This window comes from Fringilla coelebs (assembly GCF_963513975.1).
Source record: "Fringilla coelebs genome assembly, chromosome: 11".
In the NCBI taxonomy this organism is placed as follows: domain Eukaryota; kingdom Metazoa; phylum Chordata; class Aves; order Passeriformes; family Fringillidae; genus Fringilla; species Fringilla coelebs.
The window spans coordinates 8,882,637-8,903,893 of record NC_140037.1 but is presented as its reverse complement, the minus strand read 5'-3'; the positions used below and the strand labels follow the sequence as shown (position 1 = coordinate 8,903,893).

General features: G+C 55.7%; 1 protein-coding gene across 3 annotated transcripts in view; it reads left to right on the top strand.

Annotated features, from left to right (window-relative positions):
* DLG3 (discs large MAGUK scaffold protein 3) overlaps positions 1-21,257 on the top strand; it is a gene marked incomplete at its 5' end in the record, with an annotated part of 75,669 nt that overhangs the window by 17,580 nt on the left and 36,832 nt on the right. For 2 of the 3 annotated variants that reach the window (XM_084212760.1, XM_084212759.1), the window contains one exon: positions 7,446-7,772. The exons of the other annotated variant lie outside the window; for it this stretch is intronic. In XM_084212760.1, the coding sequence (XP_084068886.1) occupies positions 7,446-7,772 (327 nt within the window). Of the gene's footprint in view, positions 1-7,445; positions 7,773-21,257 lie in introns of those variants that run through there. 3 annotated transcript variants of the gene reach the window in all.

Genomic DNA, 21,257 nt, shown 5'->3' with positions numbered 1-21,257 from the left:
ACTGTTATAAATAAAGCAGCCATGATAACTGCTCATGAAGGTTTATGGTCTATAGGATTTGGAGGATCAGTATCAAGCTGTGTTGAGAGATGTATTATCCTCAGCATTGGTAGGGGCTAGGGGAAGTGCAGGGGGAGGACAGTAAATGAGTGTGGGTTTGGAAAGCATCCCTCTTGTGAATCCAAGCGTGAGCCCTTGGAAAGGTGCTCTCTGCTGTGTGCTGGCTCCTCCTGCCTTGCTCTGCCTGCTCTGGGAGGGTTAAACCGTGCGTGGCTGCAGCAGTGGCTGCATTTCAAGCCAGTCCCTGCCCTGTTGCAGGGAGCAAGGATTCACCCCAGGGCAGCACCTGCCAGAGCCCTGCAGCCTGCAGGCACAAAGCACCTTGTAGGAGTCTCGCTGCCATCGCACCTAAAAATTATTCCAAGCACTGAGGCTGAGGCAAAGGCCTCCTGCAGTCTGTGGCCTGGATAGCTGTAGGGGCTGGCACTGCTCAGGTACACCAATGTCTGTGCCCAAAGCACTGGCATGGAGACCATCCTGCCTGGCCAACACTGCTTCCCCAGCCTCACCACCAGCTTCCCACCTGCACGTGTCCAGGAAACACGGCAGTGTCCTGCCAGGCTGTCCCCCCCTTGAAGGGGTATTTTTAGACCAGATCATTTCACAGCCTGGCCTAGAGCAGACTGAGGGAGGAGCAGTGGCAGAGCAAGGAGGGGGCCCTGCGCTGCAGTGCAGGGGCGGACCAGGCTGCACCTGGAGCTGGGTTTATTGCAATCCCACTGTTCTACCTTCCCCCTTGGCACATACTGCACAGCTGTTTCCCCTCTGTGCAGGGGTAGGTTTTGCACAGCTGAGTCTCGTGGGGTGTTTCTGCAGGAAGATTTCGTAAGCTTTAGTGCTCTGCTGCTGTGGGAGCGCTCCTACCTTCCTGATCTGGCCTAGAACAGAGTGGGGTGATGAAACAGCTCTCCCAGCCGCCTGCTCTCCCTCCCTCCCTTGGCAGTCCATGGCCTTGGGGGGAACTCAGCCCAGCCGTGTGCTCTGGCCAGTGTGGGTGTCCGGGCCCTGCGGCCTGACCATCCCTGTCCAAGCCCTGCACTCAGGGCGAGGGAAGCTGGCACATCACCTCAGCACACCACCCCCCAGGGCTTGTGTTGCTAGCGTGTCGCTCTTGAGGAAGGCAGGGCTGTGCCTGTCCTCAGGAGCGGCTCCTCATCCCGCGCCTGCGACCCGCTCTGAAGGTCACCTCGGGGCTTCCGAAGCGGCCGTGTGGGGACGGGCGGGTGGCGGAGCTGCGCCTTTAAGAGGGCCCCGTGCGCGGGCCGCGAGCCTGCGGCACGCGCGCTGATTGGCCGGGCGGGCGGCGCGCGCGGCGGGGGCGGGGACAGCCATTCACAAATTTGCGAGCGGCTCTTCCTCCCTTAAAGGGGCAGCGCCGGGCCAGCCAGGCGCGCTCCTCCCGTGCCCCGCGGGTGCCCGTGGCTCCAGGGGACACCGGCACCGGTTTGTCTCCCCACGGCTGGGCAGGTTTCCCTGCCGGGAAGTGTGTTCTGGGGCAGCACTGCCCGGGTGAGGCAGCAGCATCCCTGTGAGTCACTGGCTGTGGGCGGTGGGAGGTGCAGAATGGGCTTTGCTCCATCTGGAAGGGGCAGATTGGAGCAGGGCTGGCCACGGGAAACGGGGAATGCGTGTTCGCCACGGAGTTCCCCTTCTTGTTCCCCAAGCAGGGTGGGAATACTCGAGGAAGGGACATCTCTGGGCCCTGGATGGAGAAAGGTCCCTCTGGGCAGGTCTGTGGTGCCCGGGCAGCCCCAGGTGTGGGCAGAGTGCTGCTGAGCCCTTGCCTCCCTTTCAGAGCCACGTGTTGACCCACTCCAAGGAGAGTGCCTGTTCCTGCAGGGATGGCTCCTGGTGAGGAGCCCTGAGAGTCAGCCCGTGGGGCTTTGTGTCCCCAAGGTCATTTCAGCTTAGGCAGAGGCAGCCAGGAGATCTCCGCAGGCTTGTACAGCCCAGGCAGGCTGTGTTTGGCTCCCACTAAGGCTGATGTATGTGACCAAACCCAGGGGCAGCTTGGGACTAGTGAAGGATGCAGGGAAACAGGATTTCTGGTGGTGTCACACTAGGCATCAAGGTGCAGGACTAAAAAAATAGCAACCGATTCTCTTAAAGACAGTGAGATTTCAAAACACCTTGCTGTGACCCTGGTGTGGAGCGGTGAAGTTGTGCCCTGGTCAGAGTGTCAAACCCTCCCTCTGCTCTGTCATTTTCTAAAGGGAATGGGGCACACACAGCAGTGGGCACCCCCGGGCTGTGGGTAGTTGACCCAGCGCTGTAATTGCCGTGCCCTCGCAGCAGCGAGGCTCCCCCTGCTGCGGAGGGAAGGGCATCAAGGCAGCCCGCAGCCAGCCCATGCCTCGAGTGCTCCAGCACAGGGCAGGAGCATCCCTGCCAGGGATGGGGAGAGCAGCTGTGGGCATTGTGAGGCTGTCAGCAATTCCATACAGCCTGCTGCATTTGACTGTTATTAAATAACGCCTCCAGGCTCTCCTTTACAGGCAGGGAGCCTGAGCCCCACTGTAAGGACCTGCTTCAGGTCCCCATCACTCCTCTCCCCTCCCCCAGAACAGCCGTGGAAGACATTTAGCTGTTCATGATGTGAGTTGCAGAAACCAGCCATTGGTGTCTATTAAAGACTCCCGTGCCATTGCTGCCACAAGCAAGGATGCAGCAACTGGGCAATGTATCAGGGATCATTAATAAAATAAAAATGGTTTTGCCCTGGAGGAGAATAATTTGTTGGGCATCTGCCCTGAGAGTGCTGAGAGCTATTGGTCCCTTGGTATGGCTGGTTATTATTATCCCAGCTGCACTTTTCCCAGTGTGAATTGCTGCTGGTGGCAGGAAGGAACAGCCATGGAGTGAGATGTTTCTTATCCTGCCTCTTCCCACTCAGCTGTGACTGCACAAACCCTCCAGTGCTCACAGGAGCCTCCAGCCCTGTTTGCCCACAGTAGCTGTGCAGTCAGCTCTGCAGAGCACCTCTTCAAGTTCCAATTGAGAAGCCCCAGACCCAGCAATGGCAAATTCCTGCTGGGTGGGGTCTGTGTTAGTGCCAAGGAACTGACTGTCAGACTGAGCCAAGTTCAGCAGGTCCCTCTCTTTGCTGCTCATCTCCTCCTAGCCTGCCCACCCAGATATATTTCCCTGGGCTGCATGTGTTGGGTGTCTTTTTGCAGGTGATTGTGATGGAAAAAGGTACCTCCCCCATGCAAAACTGTCCTCCCCTTCCTCCTGACATTACAAAGACTCCCTGTCTGCAGCCAGGCCCAGAGCAAACCCGTGGCTTCAGTTCCCCTGGCAGGACCCAGCTCCTCTTGGGTGACAGTCAAGCCCTCACGTGACTGCTGTTTCTGCAAGTACTGGCTGCCTTCAGCCTGCTCCATCCTCCCATCCCCTGCTCCTGGAAGGGCTGTAGGTACAGCAAACATCCCCCATGCTGGAAGGGCTGTAGGTACAGCAAACCCCCAGTGCCTGGTGCCTCACACTTGCCTTCCTCTTCCCGCAGGACTTGATGCGAGAGGAAGGCAGCGGCAGCAGGGGCTGAAATGCGGTGACACCAGACAAAACCTAGCTCTGTGCATCTCTGTGCATCTCTGTCCTTGTAAATAGCATCATCTCCGGGGATTTCTTGACACTTTGCTGAAATTAGCACCTGTAAAAAGAGCAGCTGCCAAACCAGAATTTAAATAAGATGGGGAGAATACCGGTAGGAAGAGGGTAGAGAATGAGAGTGCTCTTGAATCACTTCCCTCCATGAAGGCAACTGCCTGGAAATCAGCTCCCATCTCCTTTAGCCCTGCTCAAAGCTCACATTACTGCAGCAAGATGCCCACAGCTGCCTCAAAGTGCTGGGCATTGTGCCTGCCCTGCCAGACACAGGCCTGGGCCCCCAGTGCAGGTGCCCACTTCAGTTGGTCTCCCAGCAGAGCCACCTCCAGTTCCCAAAATGCCACCACTCACTGAAACAAGCTGGAGAAGTACAGAATGGGGATGCCCCTGGCCAACCAGCCCTGGCCTCCTCTTGAGCTTGATTAGGTATCCCAAGTCCTGTCCAGCATTAGGGAACGTTGCAAGCAGGCAGCAGCAGCCATGGATTGCTTTCTTACCTTTTAATTGGGGTTAGCAAGTGGCACATGCAGTTCACTACAAATGCACAGGAATGAAACAACTCTCATGGCAGCTAAAATGGGAAATATGGGGATTGGGGAGGGGAGGTGCAAGCAGGTAAGGAAGGACTGTAAAGAGCTGTGGCAGCTGAGTCTCAAAACCTCTCTGTTTGCGACTGGCAGTGAGGCACTAACAGATAAGAGAGCTGGGGGAAGTGGTGTGGGGTGGAAGCTGTAATTCTGACCCTCCAGGGCTGGCAGTGAGGGTGTTTCCCATGTGGGGATGCCCATTGCATGAATGGCTGTGAAGGCTGCAGAGACTGAGCATAGAGAGGACCAGACACCTTCCTAATGGAGGATGCACCCAAAAAAGAAAAAAAAAAAGTGAGGGGAAAAAAAATCAAATTAAATGCTTTTCTTTATTGTTCACTCAGCTCCTTATTAAAGCATTTATCCCTAACAGTTCTTGTCCTTTGCTTCTGCACTTCCTCCTTGAGTGAATGCCCATGTCCTTGCCTGCCCCCATCCCAGGACAGAGTGAAGAGTGACAGGGATGTGTCTGGGGCAGGGCAGGTGTGAGCAGCTGGGGTGACAAACTCTGCTTGTGCAGTTCCCTGGTGCTCTCCTGCCACCCAAGTCAGCCTCTTGCAGCCTGGGGCTCCTGCCTGACCTTGGCCCAAAGATGGCTTTGGGGAAGGCCCTGGCAGTGGAGGGGCCACTGCAGGGTCCCTGGAACCTAACCATGCCGTGCCAGGGTGGGAAGCACACTGGGAAGGAGGTTTGCAGCTGGGGTGGAGCAGTAATTAGCTACGCCCAGGTACTCAGCACATCTCGTTGATGAAGTTATCTCAGAGGTGCCAATGGCTGCAGAGCCAACAAGGAATTCATGTCCTTTGCTCTCATGAGGGAGACACTGGACACCTGCCCTTTTTTACAAGGCTTTTTTCTCTACTTTGGTGCAGCAATCCTCTATCTCAGCTTCAGTCTGGCCCCAGTCCCTCCTGTTATTCCCATCTGATGGGACAAGGATGGTCACCTCCCTCCCTCCCTCCCTGCTGGCCCTATGGTGTGAGGATGAGGTAGAAGATGTGGAGATAATCCTAATTTCTTAAAACCTGAAGTGTAAAGCCCTCTCTTAAAGCCAGCACTGCACACTTTCCTGCCATGCACTCAAACACAGTTTTTCATTGATTAATTCTCAACAAGCTTGCAGGCACCCCACACTGCCCTGCCCTGTGAGCTCCTGGGGTCTGCAGTGTCCTGTGGCACTGAGCTCTGCGCTGGAAACACTGTCTTGTGTGCAGCCACTGGCTTCATCTTGGTGCATGTCTTTGGGTCAGTGCCACAGTGCCCCTGGGGCTGGTCTCTGTCCAGAGAGAGCCCAGGGGAGCAGCAGGGTGAGCCTCACCTGTGGAGCTGTTCCTGAGGGCTCAGCAGCACTGCTGTGCTCGACTGCTTGAGGTCACCGTGGGGAGGACAGGTGCTCTAGACTTGCTTGTCCAGGGACATTATGACTGTCCTGAGCCTGCAGCAGGGAAATCTCAGTGTCTGAGCCACTCCAGCGTTCTGTGGCATTAAGCCACCTTGTGATTGAGGTGATCTGAGCAGCCTAGAGACAGTGAAGTGCAGGCAGTGCTGGAGAGGACAGGTGCTGCACTGTGCAGTGGGGAACATGGTACTTAGGGGTACCAATCCTGATTATGGGGTGTCTTCTGCCCCCGCCCCTTCACCCAGAAGCAACCATTTCACTTGACTGCTTAGGAGCAAGCGCTTCAGGAGCACCTCTTTGTGCAGAGGTGAAGTGCAGAAGTAATTCTGTACTGCAGTTTAAAGAGCTAAAGGAACAGGGAGTGGGCAGGGGCATTTATCTGACCAACCATCATGCACTTCCTCCTCCCACGGCCCTGCTCATGCCCAGGGCCATATTACAGCAGCTGCAGGAGGCCAGGAGGAGCCTTGCAGACCTTGGAACCTGAATTGAGGTGTTGCACCACCCTATCTTGTGGCTCAGCTTGTGGCCCCCTCCTGCTTGTGTACACAGTGCACAGTTCATTGCTCTTCTACGTATTTATCTACCATTCTACATATTTATGTACCATTTCTTTAAAATAGTTTTTCATCCACCCTAGTATTTTTGAGCATTAAGAGGCCGGGTTCAGGTTCTCAATGGTCAGATGTGGGGTTTTGTAATGGTTTTTCTCTCTCTCCCCATCAATTTGTCTGGATGGCTCTTCTGAACTTCCAGTCCTGCACTTCTGTGAAAGATGTGAAGGACTGCGGAGCTGCGCTGGGAGCAGCAGGCATTTCTGCTCTGCTTTTGCCATCCCCTGACGGCAGTAGGTGGAAGGCCCAGCAAAGGCCCTTGGGGTTTCTACAGCCTTAAAGCACCTGTGGCTCACGGGGCAGTGGCAGCATCCCCAGGGTGCTGTTCTGGATGGAGCACATGTGGTAACATTTCCAAAAAAGCGAGGTGAGAACTGATACAGAGATGCAACAGAGGTGCTGCTACCAGCCTAGCGACCAGTTCAGATCTGGAAAGATTATTTCCTACTCCAGTGCGAACCACAGCCGGAGCAAAGTGAGCCCCTCTTGGCGTCGATCACAAAGCTGGCGGGGCTGGACGAGCGGCCGGCGCTGCACAGGGGCTGCCGGTGCGCCGGGAGACGGCTGAGGGCAGCCGCAAGGTGATGCGTGAGGAGCGCAGGATTCTGCTCCTTCTGATGCCGCCTGCGCGGGGGCGGCGGGGGCGGCGCGGCCGGGTCTGCCCGGGTCTGCCCGGGCGCGGGGCTGAGCGCGGAGCTGAGCGGCGCCCCCGCCGCCGGGGCGGAGCGCGGAGGTTCCGCCGGCGCGGATTGGCCGCTGCGGGGGAGGGGGGGCGAGGGATGCTCCGCGCTGCCGCAGGTGCCGCGGTCCCGCATCGAGCCGAGCCGGACCGGACCGGGCTGAGCCGGCCCATGCAGCGGAGCGCCTCGGAGCTGCTGCCCCGCGCCCCGCGCCGGGAGCAGCCCCGGCACTGAGTGGCGTTGCGGACGATGCCGCGGCGCGCCCCCGCGGAGATCACCGCGCTGTAACACCATCCCCCTCCCTTCCTCTTCCTCCTCCTCCTCCCACGGGGCCGGGGGCGCCGAGCGGGCGAAGAGGCGGCAGGCGCGCCTTGCGCGGGGCGGGGGCCGCTGCCGCCCCCTTGGCATCCCTCCCTCCCTCCTCCCTACCTCCCTCCGCCCCTCCGCGCCGCCTCCCTCCCTCCCTCCCTGCCGGCTCTATGGTGTGAGGGCAGCGATGCACAAGCACCATCACTGCTGCAAGTGCCCCGAGTGCTACGAGGTAACGCGGATGGCGGCCCTGCGGCGCATGGACCCCCCCTCCTACGGCGAGTGGCAGCACGAGCAGTACGGCTACGGCGGCTACGGCTCGCAGACCCTGCCCGCACCCGGGGGGGCCGCGCCCGCCGCCCGCGGCAAGGCCAAGCTGGGGCCCCCCGCCCGCGACCCCGCCGCGCTGAAGCCGCCGCCGCCGGCGCCGGGGAAGAGCGCGGCCAAGGTGAACGGGAGCGGCCCGGGCTGGTGGCCCGAGTGCACGTGTTCGGGCCGCGACTGGTACGAGCAGGTACGGGCCAGCCCCGGGCAGCGGCTCCCCGGTGCGGGACGCGACGGGGCGGGCGGCTGTCGGGGTAACGCGGGGTTCCTGGCGGGTTCCTGGCTCGCTGCAGCATCACCCCGGGGGCGTCGCGAGCAGCCGGCGTGGATGCTGGCGCTGCCGGGGCTGGCTACCGGCGTCGTTGCGGCTGGCCGTCATCGTCGCTCCGGTCGGCCGTCGGAGTCGGTCGGGTTGGCGTTGCCGTTGTTCGGGCTGGCTGCTGCGGTCCTGCCCGGCGTGGGAGCCCGGCACTGGAGCAGCCTACCCAGGGCCGAACGGGGCCAAGTGGATCTTGCTTGGCGCCAGGTGGTCGTCGGGCGTTGGTGTGTTTTGGACGCCCCACCTGAGGTGCTCGCTGCTTGCGATGCCGATGCCTGAAGCCCTGGCAGCATCAAGGGCATCCCATCAGGCTGTGTTTAGCAGGCATGGTGCGTGCTGCCCGCTGGGCAGCCTCGTGGGTTCGCGGTGTTGCTTGCCAGCGCTCCCAAACTGTCACCCACTCTCCATTGAGTTGTGGTTTCCTCGCTCTGCTGCTACGTCCCTGCTCCCCGAGATTATTACGTAACCCTGCTCTGGTCGCTGGCGTGCTGTGTGCATTCTGCCCCATTTCACTGCCTCCATTTCTTCCCACACATTCATTTTATTAGTGTTCTCCAGGACCCATTCTCGGGCTGTGTCTCTCTCCCCTAAATTGAGAGACCAGTCTTGTTTTGAACCCACAAGCCAGCTTAGAAAATGGTTGGATCTTTTTGCAAAGCATTAAAATGGAGGCTAGACCCTGCCTGAAAAACAATTTACCCTGCTTGAGAGAAAGGCATTTCAGTTTGCTTCTTCTGCTTCTTTCATTCATTATCTTCAAACCTCACATGATTTCTTATTGATCCTTCTAATTATTATTTCAAGATGCTGTAGCAGGCAGACACACGGGAATCAATGGGAATTCTCTCCTCCTCTGCTCTCGGCAAACACAACCCTCTTCTTCCCTTCCTCTGTTTTTTCTTCATTACTGTCTGTCTGTAGCTCTGGTTGAAATAATTAGATTCATAGCTGATAGCTCAGATTATATTTACAGAAGGCACCAAAAACTCCAGCCACCTTCCTATGAGCCTGGTCCTGCTTTCTCTCTCTTTCTCTGCCACTCTTTGTATCAAAATCAGCCTCAGTTCTCTCTCGCCTGCCGATTCCTGGCAAGCATTCTTCCATCTTTCCTCCACTATCTCTTTCCTTCCCTCCATCCCAAGCAGCAAGCTCGGGGAGCAGAAAATCGAAGCATGTTTGCTCCCTCCTTTCTGCTCCTGCTTGCATGAAAGGTCCGGCCCAGTATTCCTGGTAAGACGATTGCAAGCAGTGTGAGAAGGAAGTGATGCCAGCTGCATTGCTGCCGTGGCAGGCTGGGCAGGGGAGCCTTTCATGTTTTTGCAATGGTGGAAGAGAAATCATTGTCTCTTTGTGGTGCTGCCATGGAGCTTGGGCTGCTCGGAAAGTCTGCGTTGGGAATCTCTGCTCTGCCTTTGCCTTTCTGAACGTGCAAAAAAAAAAAACAAAAACAAAAAAAAACCCCAGAAAATCAAAAGCTCCTCACGGCATTGCAAGCAACAGAGGATGCCAGTGTTTGAGGCTGTGTGAGCATAGCAGGGTCTGCATGTAGAATATGACGTGTGTGGTGTGTGCACTGCCTGTATCAGAGCAGGCAGCCGCTCCCTGGTGTGGAGCAAATGTATGCCGTGAGTAAAGCCTGCAGCAAACGCCTCAGCAACGCTCTCCTCCTGATCCAAGGGTGCCTGAGCCCCGAGGAATCCATGATCCTCCCAGCCCAGTGGTGGGCAGAGGGACAAAAGGTGGTAACATGGAAACATCTTGGCATGGCTTGTGCCCAGGCAAGCAGGTCCAGTTGGCTCTGGGAGGCCAGGAGGTGCTGGGCTCTGGGTAGATTTGGCTGGAGGTTGCAGATGCAAAACAATCTCCTTTACAGGCTGCCTCTGTTTCCAGGAGAGCCTTGGCTGGAGGCAGGGCTGCCATTTTTCAGGGCTGCCCCTTTAAATGAGCTCACTGTCCCTGAAAGCACTTCCAGCAGCTGAGGTGGGAAGGGGTGCACAGGCCAGGAGGCTTTCCCGGGTAAGCAGGGATCTGTTACCCTCCTGGGAAGCTTCACCAGCTCTCATTTAAGCGTTTTTCCTCCCCTTGCTTCTTCATGCAAGCAGAGAAGCGTGTGCTAGTGCTCTGACATCAGAAACGTGCTCACAGTTGCATATGGTGCTGTATGTTCTCTGACATCATGGCATACTCACACAGCCGTGTGCAGCTCCACGGCATGTGAGACGTGCCCACACGTGCTGCCCAACACACAGCACGGTCCCAACGTCAACCTGCACCTCCTCCCACTTCCAGCCCCCGTCTGTTCTCTCCTCCTGCCTCTCCCCTTCTCTAGGACACATTTTAGCTTGCTCAGGCAATGCCAGTAACTGAGAATCCCTAATCCTCACCAGAGGGAGGGAGGATATCTCAGAGGTCTAGGTATCTCACATCTTTTTTGCTTTGCTTTTCTTCTCCCCCCGAGATGTCTCTCATTTCTTTTCCCTTATCTATCCCTGTTCCCTGCTCATTAGTTCCCGGTCCCTGCACTTGATGTCATTGCTGTCCTCCATTATCACTATCCCTCTCGTTGGCCCTGTGCCCTCCTTGTCCCCCTTTGCTCGCTAGTGGGGAACTCAGTTCCTCCCCTGCCAGACTGGGGTGACAGCAGGACTCTGGCTTTGGGGGAGGAACAGCAGTGTGATCCAGGGAAGCATCCCTGATGTGCAGCACTAGAGGAGCAGACTGCTCAAACCCCTCCTCTCCCCTGCACAGTGACACCCACAGCCTCTCAGGAGAGGGGTGCTCAACTGCCTGCCCATGCCCAAGCCCCTTCTCCAGCCCTGCTCCATGAGCTGAAGGTCCAGAAGCAGCACCTTTCCCTCCCACAGGGAATGTCCAGCCCTGGGTCTCAGCTCACTCTAAAGACTCTGGTGCCAGGCACAGTGACCGTAGTGAGACCCCCTCATGAGGGTCTCAAGGGTGTCACCAGCATTTTCATGTGCATTTTGGGTGCATTTCTGGGCCATGGGCTGGGGCAGGGGCCCAGGGCAGTGCAGTTCTCTGGCATGTGGTGAGGAAGTGCCCTCTGCCCTCAGGGCTGCCCCAGGTTTGCTGGCCCTGCTTGGCCAGGAATGCGAAGTCCTGCTGCCCCCCTTTCTGTGGTACCTTTCTCCCTCTTGGGGTGGTCATTGCAATGAGACATTGACCACCTGAAAATGCCCAGAGCATGCCAGGCTTGTGTGGCCTCCACCCCTGGCAGAAGTGTTACATGGCCAGGCAGGTGGAGGAGTGGGACAGATCTTCCCTGCCCTCAGCAATGAGTGTTTCACCGATTTTCAGGGGTGGTTTTTGATGCACGAACGTTGCTTGTTGAGTTCCTCCCATGCCCTGGGCTGTTAACTGCAGTAGGTGGGCACAGGACAGCACATCTTGACCAAAGCACCAGCCTTTGCTGAGCCTTCAGATGATGCTGGACTTGGGGCTCCTGTCTCCTGGGGCAGGGGTGGCAGAGGGAGGGAGGAGCCTTGGAGAAGCCGTGGGGGTTCAGACCAGGTTTCTGAGTGATGAGCAGGTATGGCTGGAAGGAAGGAGGGAGAGCACCAGGGGGGCAGGCAGGAAGCCAGATACAGGTTGGTTTGTGGGAAATGGCTGAAGCCCCAGATGTTCCCTGGGGAGGTGCGAGGGAGGGTGAGAGGAACAGGGTGCCGGGGACATGGAGGCAGTGGAGGTGGTGAGGTTGGCAGGGTGATGTTGCTATGGCTACTCCCGTGCTATTCATAGAAGAAATTAGCTAAATCTTTGCACTGAAACGTGGAGGAGGAGAGAGGAGGAAGGCGTTCTCCGTGTTTGGAGGGAAGGAGAGAAGCCAAAACAGGAAGGGGGTGAAGTTTTCCTTCTTTTCTCTGTGCCTGTGCTGTGGAGGGGCATTTCAGGGAAGCACCACTGCCTGAGCTGCCCAGCACTGGCAGGATGTGGAAGGATGCAGGCAAAGAGGAGCTGTCCCATGGGAAAGTCCCCCCTGCAGAGCTTCCACACAGAGCCCCACGTGGCAGGATGAGTTCTGTATCGTGCCAGGAGCACAGGAGACATCCTTTTAATTAAAGACAGCCAATCTGTGAAAGGTATTTTTGGCAACCTAAATGTAGATGCAACTGTAGTGAAACTTGTCCTTTGCGTCTGGCTCCATGGCTGAACACAGTGCTTGTCTGTTCCTGGCCCCATCCATCTGCTCAGCCCCTGCTCTCTGGTCACTGGTGGTCCCCCTGTCCTCCCTCCACCTCCAGCATCTCTTCCAGCATGTCCCCCTGCCAGCCGGAGTCCCAGAGAGTCTTCCCTCTCCCTCATTCCTCATCACACTCCACTCCCTCGTGAGAGTTTGAGTCCCCTTCCACAGACCTGTTTGTCACCTCCTCACTCACGATGTGTAAATCTGCGTGTCTGTTCCTAATATATCCCCCTCCATCTGATCTCACCTCTCAGCTTGTTTCTTGGGCATCTCCATCTGGTGATCCTGCCGTCATCACCCAGCTGAGTTGCTAAAACCAGGTGCTGAGCTGCTCTGCTTCCCCGAAGCCCAGCCTCACACCCAGCCTCGCACCCACCCTCAGCCCCTTGCCCCCTGGGAAGAAGCTGATTTTTCCCTTGCTTTTGATGTTCCTTTCCTGCCCCTCAGATGAAATCAAGGCCTAGATAATGTTTTTTTTTTAAACTCATACCCCTTCCCTGTGCCTCTCCTGGGAAAACCTTGACACACAGATGCTGAGTGAGCTGGTTCTCCTCACCCGCCCCGGAGCATCCCGTGTCCTGCTGTCACCCATCCCCTGGACTGAGGAGGGTCAGATGTTCTGAGTGCTCCTTCACAAAACATGTTGAATTCATTTAGGAGTTAACAGCTGAGGACATTTTTCTCCTTAGTTTATCTATTCACCTGTGAGGCTTTCCCCCTTTTTTCGGGCACGTGAGTCCCTTGGACGGGGGCTGTACACTTGTGCTTGTTGGCTTTTCTGACTCATCCCTTTAATACAGTAAGGGATAATGCTGGAATTAGAGAAGTGAGTTGAAGGACTGAGCTTAGCTCCTCTCCAGCTGGATTACCGACTGCTGCCTGCCAGCCAGCCCAGATGTGCAGAATGTGCAGACTGCAGCCCCAGAGCTGTGCCTGGCTGCTGGGTTTGGGGTCCTGAACTGCTGGAGGGAGCCTGGGACAGCACAGGGAGAGGTGCTGGAGCTGGTGTTCTGAACTGGCTGTGCTAGAGATGTAGCTGCTGCTCTAGAGGCGGTGTCTGAAGCCACATAGGTGGGAGAGACCCCATCAATGCAACATGTGGAAGAAGAGCAAAGTACCTGCCAGAAACGGGAGGATGTGGCCCTGCCACCCTGCTGGAGGAGGAGGAGGAGGAGAGTGCACTGGTGAGGCATGCAGGGCCAAGCACAGGCATGTTTCAGCAGGGGTGTGTGCAGTGTGGAGGAAGTTGCTCCTGGTGAAGAAGCTGGAGGCAGCAGGAAGCCCATCAGCCTCCACTGTGACAGCACTGCTGTCATTCCTGTTGGAAGGATGTCCCGTGCCCCCATGGCTGGGCTTTCCACCAGCTCTTCCAGCACCACTGGAACCTGCCTGAGCCCAGTCCTGACCAGTGCTAGGCATTCAGCAGGGATCTGCTGGCCATCCTCAGGGTGTGGATCCCACAAGGGGTTGCATGAGAGGGAAAGCCAGGGGACAGCTGTACCAGAGGCCCAGCCCGGGTACCCTGGTGCAGGGGAGGGTGGGAGGAGGCAGCGAAGCAGAAGCTGTCACTGTTCCTGGAGAGTTGCCTTGTTCGGGTAAGCCCCTCGGCACGTCGTGTGCTATTATGGGAGGAGAGAAGCTTCCGTTCCTTCCAGAGCTGTGAATGCTCATTTAGAGAGGGGAAGTCATTAAGACTAATCAGGAGTAATCAGGGCCGTGCTGATGTGCCGGCCCCGCTGTGCACAGCCCGGTGCAGGATGCTCTGCAAGGGGACCGTGGGCTCTGGGTGCCAGGGGAAGGCAGGTCCTGCACTGCTTGTGTGGGGGATGAGGGGGCTCTGCCCCTGCAAACCTCACGTGCAGGCAGGAGGGACAGTGAGCCCGGGGCTCAGCCTGGCAGCTGTGATTCAGGGATGGGTGTAAGCCCTGCTGTGAGGTTGTGCCAGCACTGTGGGTGCAGTGGGCTGTGTTAATGCTCACAGCTGGTTTTAACACATGCAAAGATGGGATGATGTAGGGAGTCCTCAAGGGCCCTCGTTGCAAATCCAGCAATGTGCTGTGAGCATGTATCAGAGACTTAGAGATGAAAACTTTTAATACAGTGTTTAACAAGTTCAGAATACCTGAATTTGGAATGAACTTTGCAGTTTAACTTGCAGAGCTCGCTTGATGGGGCTTGCAGAAGAGCTGCTCCGAGGGTGTAATTATTTTTGGGAACATGTAGTGCTTCAGAGCACCCTGGACCAGGCCCTGGATACCTTTTTGTCACCTTTGTATTAACTAGAATTTTTCTTGAATCTCTGTTGATGGATCTTGGTTTGCTTTTTTTTCCACAGAAACAGGTTTCTTAACACTTGTTAACTGGGTGTGCACTGAAACTTACTGAAAAGAAGAAATTAGGATATTTGAATCCCAGGAACTAAAGAAATCTTTATTTTAACTCAGTTCCTTATTCTCTTTTTTTCCCCCTGTACATATGTATTTGTCTAAGAGGAAGATAAAAGCATGTGACTCTTTCAGATAATAACAACTCTTCCTGTGTAAAAAGGAATCAAGTAAATTTTATTTGGTACCACCAGGTCAAAGAGAAGCTACTGAAGTCCAGAAGCTCTGCAAATTGGGTCACTTATTTTAGTGGGCTGAGCCTGGAACAGGATGTCTAACTTTCAAGTTTGAACACCCTGGCCTTAATGGTTTCTAAATGGAAACTTATATTCGACAGAGCTTCTCTTTGGGAAGCTTTCTTCCTGTGCTACCGAGTAAAGGCTTTTTCCAGTCCCTATTTAAGCTAATCTTAAAAAAAAAAAAAAAAAAAGGCACCAAAACAAAGGTTAAACCTTCAGTAGCTGCTTGTGTTCACATTACACTTGGGGCACTTTAGTGGCTTTGCCAAAGCTCCTTGTGACCAGGGACCTTTCAAGTCCCGTGTTCCGTGTTTCCGGCTGGCCGCGGTGCTTTGAGCCGGTGCCCAGGTGCAGCCATGGGTCAGGGGCTGTGCTGCCATGGCCCCAGAGCCTGCTCAGCTCTGGGGTGCCACCTGAGCAGCCCAGCTCAGACATCTCCCAGAGCAACCTGGAGAGAAGGGCTGTTCTTGCTTGCAGGCCACCAGGCTGGCTGGGAGCCGAGCACAGACAGCAGCTGGCACCTGGCTGGATGGGACTGGCACAGCGGGTGCGGGCACCTGCAAGCTCCAGAGTCAGCCCCAGCATCCTTCCCTACATCTCTGATGCCATGTTTTGAGCTGTGCAGGAGGGCAGGGGCCAGGCTCAGACTGTCACTCCCCTTCATGCAGGCACGCTTGTTGGGTCATGTCCTCCTTCTGCCCAAACCATGTCAGCCAACAGGTTGCTCTTGCAGTAGGTGAGAAAAAGTGTAGAGGGAGTTCCTTTATTCAGCCCAGTTAAATGGAAGGGTAATTAATCTCTGTCCAAAGAACTTCTTCAGCCTCCAAAAGTTTCCATCCTGTTTTTGTTTGCTGCCTTTCCCTGTCCCAGCCTGTGGGAACCCTGCAGGATCAAGTCTCCCTCAGAGGTCTCCATCTCTGTTGATGCTTCCAAGCAACCTCAGCTCTGGCCACCATGTAAAGCCCAGGAAGGCAAAGAGAGATGAACACAGAGATCTGTGAGGATGTGCCACACTGCTGGCAGCAGTGTAGCACCTCTGCCCTTGGGAATGGAAGGGTTAGGCCAAAGCATGAATTTGTTCTTGAGATGTCAGAAAAGCCCTACATCTCATGGGCCAGCTGGAAGCAGACTTCGGTCTGGGAAGGGATATGCCATGCATTGCCTCCTAACAGGAGAACTGTGAGGTGGCTTCTCTGGGCACAGCCAGGTGAAAACCAAGGGGGTCTGTGGGGGGCCAGGAACAACCTGGAGGGAAGATGCCAGCACCTCTGTGCTCTACACACCTGCTCTCCAGCAAGAGCAGAGCCGAGACACACTCCCTCCTTGCCTCAGGGAACCTCAAGAGTGGGTTTCTGTCTGGCCTTGACCACAAGTTCAGGTTGCTGTGGAGGAGCTGTGTCCTCTCAGGTGCAGTGGGAGCTGTGTGTTGGGCTCTGGCTTGGTGCAGGAAGGAGCCCAACGTTGGGAAGAGCAGCATCTGGGCACAGGGCAGCAAGCCTGGCACAAAGCAGATGAGCGTGTCAGTGCTCATCAGGGTGAGTGGCTGAGCAGGGGCTCTCCGTGTGTGCTGTGCAGGCAGGACCTGAGCTCCTTCCTGTGAAATTGATTCAGCAGCTTGGTGCAAACCTGCTCCCCACAGCAGCAGGATCCTGTTGGTGTCTGGGCATCCTGCAGCTGACCCCACTGCCTGTAGCACCCTCAGCATCTCTGAGCCTGTACCTGCTTGTTCACAGCCCGAATTTGACACGGCTGGGTCCTGCCACAGAGAAGCTGCTTTCCAAGCTGGAAATGCACAGCTTTCTCCATGCTTTAACACCCTTTAAAAAAAAATCAAAGCAGATGGAGCTGGACTACAAGCAGCTCAGTGTCAGCCCTGATTAGATAATTCTGTTGGGCATTTCCCCACTTGTGACCTCTGCTCCTGAGAGCTTTTAAAGGGATGTAAAGATGAAATTTCACTTATCTTCAGAGCCATTTCCTTCTGAGTGCTGCTATTATACCTCAGATGATATGAAACAAAGGATATTAAAAGACAGATTGAATTTTCACTCTTATCCAGTCTGGGGAAATCAAGGAGTTAAATTAATGCTTTGCTTCTCATGCATTAGCCCAGTGTCTCAAGCAGCACATTCCTTCTTGCATCACACATGGGACACTGCACCCTCCTGCAGAGAGCAGCTCTGTGGTTTTGGCCTGCCATTTGCCATCTCTGGAGGCTGCTGTTATTCCTGTTGCTGGTTAAGACAGAAATGTGTTTATATGTGATCACATTTATAAACACATATAAACACATATAGTTGCCCTTGTCCTGGGACATGTGTAGCACATGTATTTTGCCTCCAGCAGGTACTTATCTTCTGACCTCTTGTGGGCTGGCCCCATGCCGGTTCTGTGGAGGATGTGAAGCTGGAGAAGTTTTGGGATCTCACTTCTGGAGACATCATCTTGAACTTTCCGTTCAGAGTCTCCCTGCCCATCTCCTCTGTGCCAGCCCTGAGAGCAGTCCTTGGGGAAATGGGCAGGACCCAATCCTCAGCAGCAGGCTAGTGAACCTCCATTTGCATGTAATTGCAGCTTTTCTTTTGCTTGGAAGTTTTGGAAAATCATCATGTTTTGCAATTCCTGCCTTTGTGCCAGAAGATGACAGCAGTAGAAACTGAGGTGAGGGGTGGTACCTGTAGATGTCTGGGGCTTTGGTGCTCCCAGGTGACTGTGTTAGTGTCACTGGGCTGCCACGGCCCAAGTGGAGCGCAAATAGCAGCAGTCCTTTTCAGATCAAAGGGAATATCTACTACCCAAAGGGAATATCTAAGGGGGGTTCTGGAAAGCCACATCCGGTACCTGAGATTTTTTCTGAGACTGCTGGCCTGCCTGGCTGCTCCCTGCATGTGTTGCAGTGCTATTGCTCCTGCCTGTAGAGGAGGGGACATCCCTTCTGCCCTGCACACAGACCTACAGCCTCTTCTGGCTTCAACCACTGAGGCAGCTGCCCCAGACAGGCAAGATGCTCTCCCAAGGTCTGCTCTCTGGGGGCTGCCTGGGGCAGATTGCTGCTCCCTGTGTCAGCTCCTGGGCTGTGGCTGCCACTAGGACTGCTGTGCAGAGCTCAATGAATGCAAGGCTCTGCTTCTCTCAGCCCCTGTGAGACCAGAGAGCTCTTGAATCCTGACCTTCAAACTTCATCCCCCTTCACCGTGGTTCCCCTTGACTCCTGTTGCTGCCCAGATTTTCTCAACAGCTGTCCTCTGCCACGTTGGCTTTGTGCCCAGATCAATCTCTCTGCATCTGTGCAGTGCCCTCCTCACTCCCCAAGGTCCTCCTTGAGTCCCTGCAGCCTCCATCCCCTGAGACCAAGGGCCTCTGCTTGATGGATGGAGAGAGCTCAGGGCACCTCCAGCTCTGCTGGACTTTGGTGATCCTGCTGCCATGCAGTGAGCATTGTGGGACTTGGACCTCTTCTCTTTCTATTTGTAACCCCCCGCCCAGCACAAACAGGGCTTGGTAAATAATATTGTGATGAAGGGGTTTAGATGGGAGAGATCTGACAGCCCCCATTGAATGTGATCTGAATGCACAGCCCTGTTCCCTCTCGTCCCTGCATGCAGCAAACCCCTGCTCCTTAGGGCATAAATTACTTACCCATCCCTATAGAATTGAGGGCATGGTTAATTCACCAGCATGTTCCTGCTGCCCAGCAAAAAATTATGACTGTCTCTCTCCTCCCCTGGCTAGCAGATCTGCTCAGTACCTCTGCCTGACTGCTGGAGGGAGGCAGAAGCTTTTTCTTTTCAGGTGCTCTGCTTATTTCTGCGTCTTAGGTCTTATCTGTCTCTTCAGTAGGACAGGCAAAGTGCAAATATTGAAATATTTGCAAGTGGAAGTCAGAACTAATGCCCAAACACCTTTCTTGTAGTAGTGGAATAGCTGGCTGCAGGAAGCAAGTGGGGATTTCCTGGTCTGAGTTCCTCCTGACCATGTGTGACTTTGTTTTAGAGCAGCGACTCACATTCAGTATCTCCCGGGTCCCATCTGGAGCCTGAGTGGGAAATTGTGCTCCTAGCAGTATTCTGAGATGTAAAAAATCACTAGTGTGGAATGGCTGCAAAGGATGCTCGGTGCACAGGGAGCAGGCTAAACAAAATATGTCCTTAGGGCTCACCACTGTGTGAGAGGCAATGTGATGTGTGATTTTTGGGCTATTATTAATTCAACAAAGAGTGCAGTGGGGCTCAGTGGAGGACTCAGACTGGACCTGCAAAAGCCTCTATAACATTATTATATAGAGCACTTCTCCCTGGGAGGGATCCAAAGCATCATTTGTGGAGTTGAATTCTTTTTATAAATCATGGGGCACATGATGGGCTACATCCACTTAGGCTGCCTCTTCTGCATCCTTCCTGGAAACTCATCTAATAAGAGCTGGCATCTGGATGTTCAAACCTTGATGTGTTACCGGTTGTTAATTGCTGGCAGTAGAAGTGCTTCTTTTCTGCCTTGAAATGTGGAATCCCTTCCTAGAATTGCACTGGGGACTAATAAAAGCTACTGCCAGGTTTAATATATTCTATCTCTCAAATTATCTGGATTAAATACAAGGACTGTGTACTGCCAGAGAGGGGATATTCCCAGTTTAACATTGCTTCTGGGACTTGGAGATCCCAGGACGCTGGACCTGAAAATTGTGATTCTCTTTTGTGTGGGGGAGGGGTTTGGCAGGAGTGCTTGGAAGTGGTCATATTTGCCTGAGTTAGAGAATTAATTGCCATAAAAACTATGGTTTTGTAACCAATAGTTACAGCTGCAGGAAAGATCAGAAAGCATCTGAATAAATCTAATTAACTACCTCCTGCTCCATCCATATGAGAGTAGAACCTTCCAGGGCAGGATTTAAACCACAGTCTGGTTGGTCCTTAACTCTCATCCACTAATTGAGGAGAGTGAATAGTCTAGAAATAAGGTCAACTAAAACAGGACACGGTGGGGACTGCTGTGCAGGGGTATGGGGGGACGCTGGTGTGGCATTCACAGGCTGCTCTCAGTCAGGGACCGGCAAACCCAGACAAGGGCGATGAGGAGGCAACTGGCTCCTGTGACGATATCACAGACTCAGAGGCTGTTGGCCCGGGTGGTCCAACACCCCTGTTAATGGGCAGACAATGGTCGCTGGTAGTTGTTTCGCTAGCCCACACCTTGCCTGGCTGGTGTTCGTGATGCCCCAAGGCGGGCTCACTCCTCCTCCCCCGGTGGTTCCTGTCTCCCCGCTGTCTCACTCCGGCTGCTGTTCTCCTCACGAGCCCGGCGGTGATGAAGCGAGTTCCAACCCACCGCTGACCTTCCGGGCTTCGCACAGCTCCGCTGTGTGCCGGCGAGGAATCTCAGCCTCGGGATTCTGCCTCTCGCTTTCGGCCGCTCCTCCCTCACGCCCAGGGAGGCTCCGCCGAGCCCCGCGCCTTCAGCAGCGGCGGTGCTGGACAGCTCCGGGGGCGGGACCCGCCGGGGCCCGGGGCCCTCACCGGCCGCGCCCCGGCCCACCGGCCCGGCCCGGCCCTCCTCTTCTCCTCCTTCTCCTCCTCCTCCGGCCTCCCGTCCCGTCCCGTGCCTCCGGCCGGCCGCCCTCGGTCCTCTCCGGCCGCCCTCGTCCCTGATCGCTGGCCGTCCCACCCCGGTTCCTCCGACCGTCCCGTCCCGTCCCGTCCCGTCCCGTCCCGTCCCGTCCCGTCCCGTCCCGTCCCGTCTCTCCTCCGGCCGCTCCATCGTTCTGGCCGTCCTGTCCTGTCCCTCCTTCGGCCGTCCCTAATCTCCAGCCGGCCCGTCCCCTGGCCTCACCCGCCCCGCGGCCTAGGGCGCTGCACCTTCGCCCATCGCTTTCTCCGCCCTCCCTCCTTCCCTCCGTGCCTGCCCGGCTGCCCTCCGCTGTGTCTGCCCTGCCGTGTGCAGCGAGCCGAGGGCAGAGGCAGCCCAGGAGGGACCCGGAGAGAGGTTCTCGGGGAGCCCTTCAGGACAGGAGGATGCGTGTGCTGCTGTGCAGGATGGGCCGAGGCTGCCGAGCGCAGGAGTAATGAGGTTAAGGGACCAAATGCTGTCAGGGAATGGTGGCCCTGTGCTTAGGAGGAACAGCAGCTATTGGAAGGTGCTTGAAGGCCTGGTGTGCTGGCAGTAAATTCCTCCCTCAGAAAGGCTTCTTTCCCAACTCCTTATATCTCCTAACCCCTCTCTAGTGTGAATTTCATGTAAATTTTGGGAGTCTGACACAAGCCTGAGAGAATTTCCAGTCTTCCTTATCTCCCTCCCAGCAGCCAAGGCCATGGGCTGTTTGGGACACACCAGCCCTGAGGAGGGACTGATGCCCCGAGCCATGCTGTGGCCCTGCTCCTGTCCCAGGGCTGTTGGACACCTGGAGGAGGCACAAACAGAGCCCTTCCCGAATCTCTCTCTGCTGCCTGGCCTGGAGGGTCTGTGATGGCATGGCCAGGGGAGAGGCAGTGCACCATAAGGGCTGGGTCCATTGCTCAGCTTGGTGACATCCCACTTT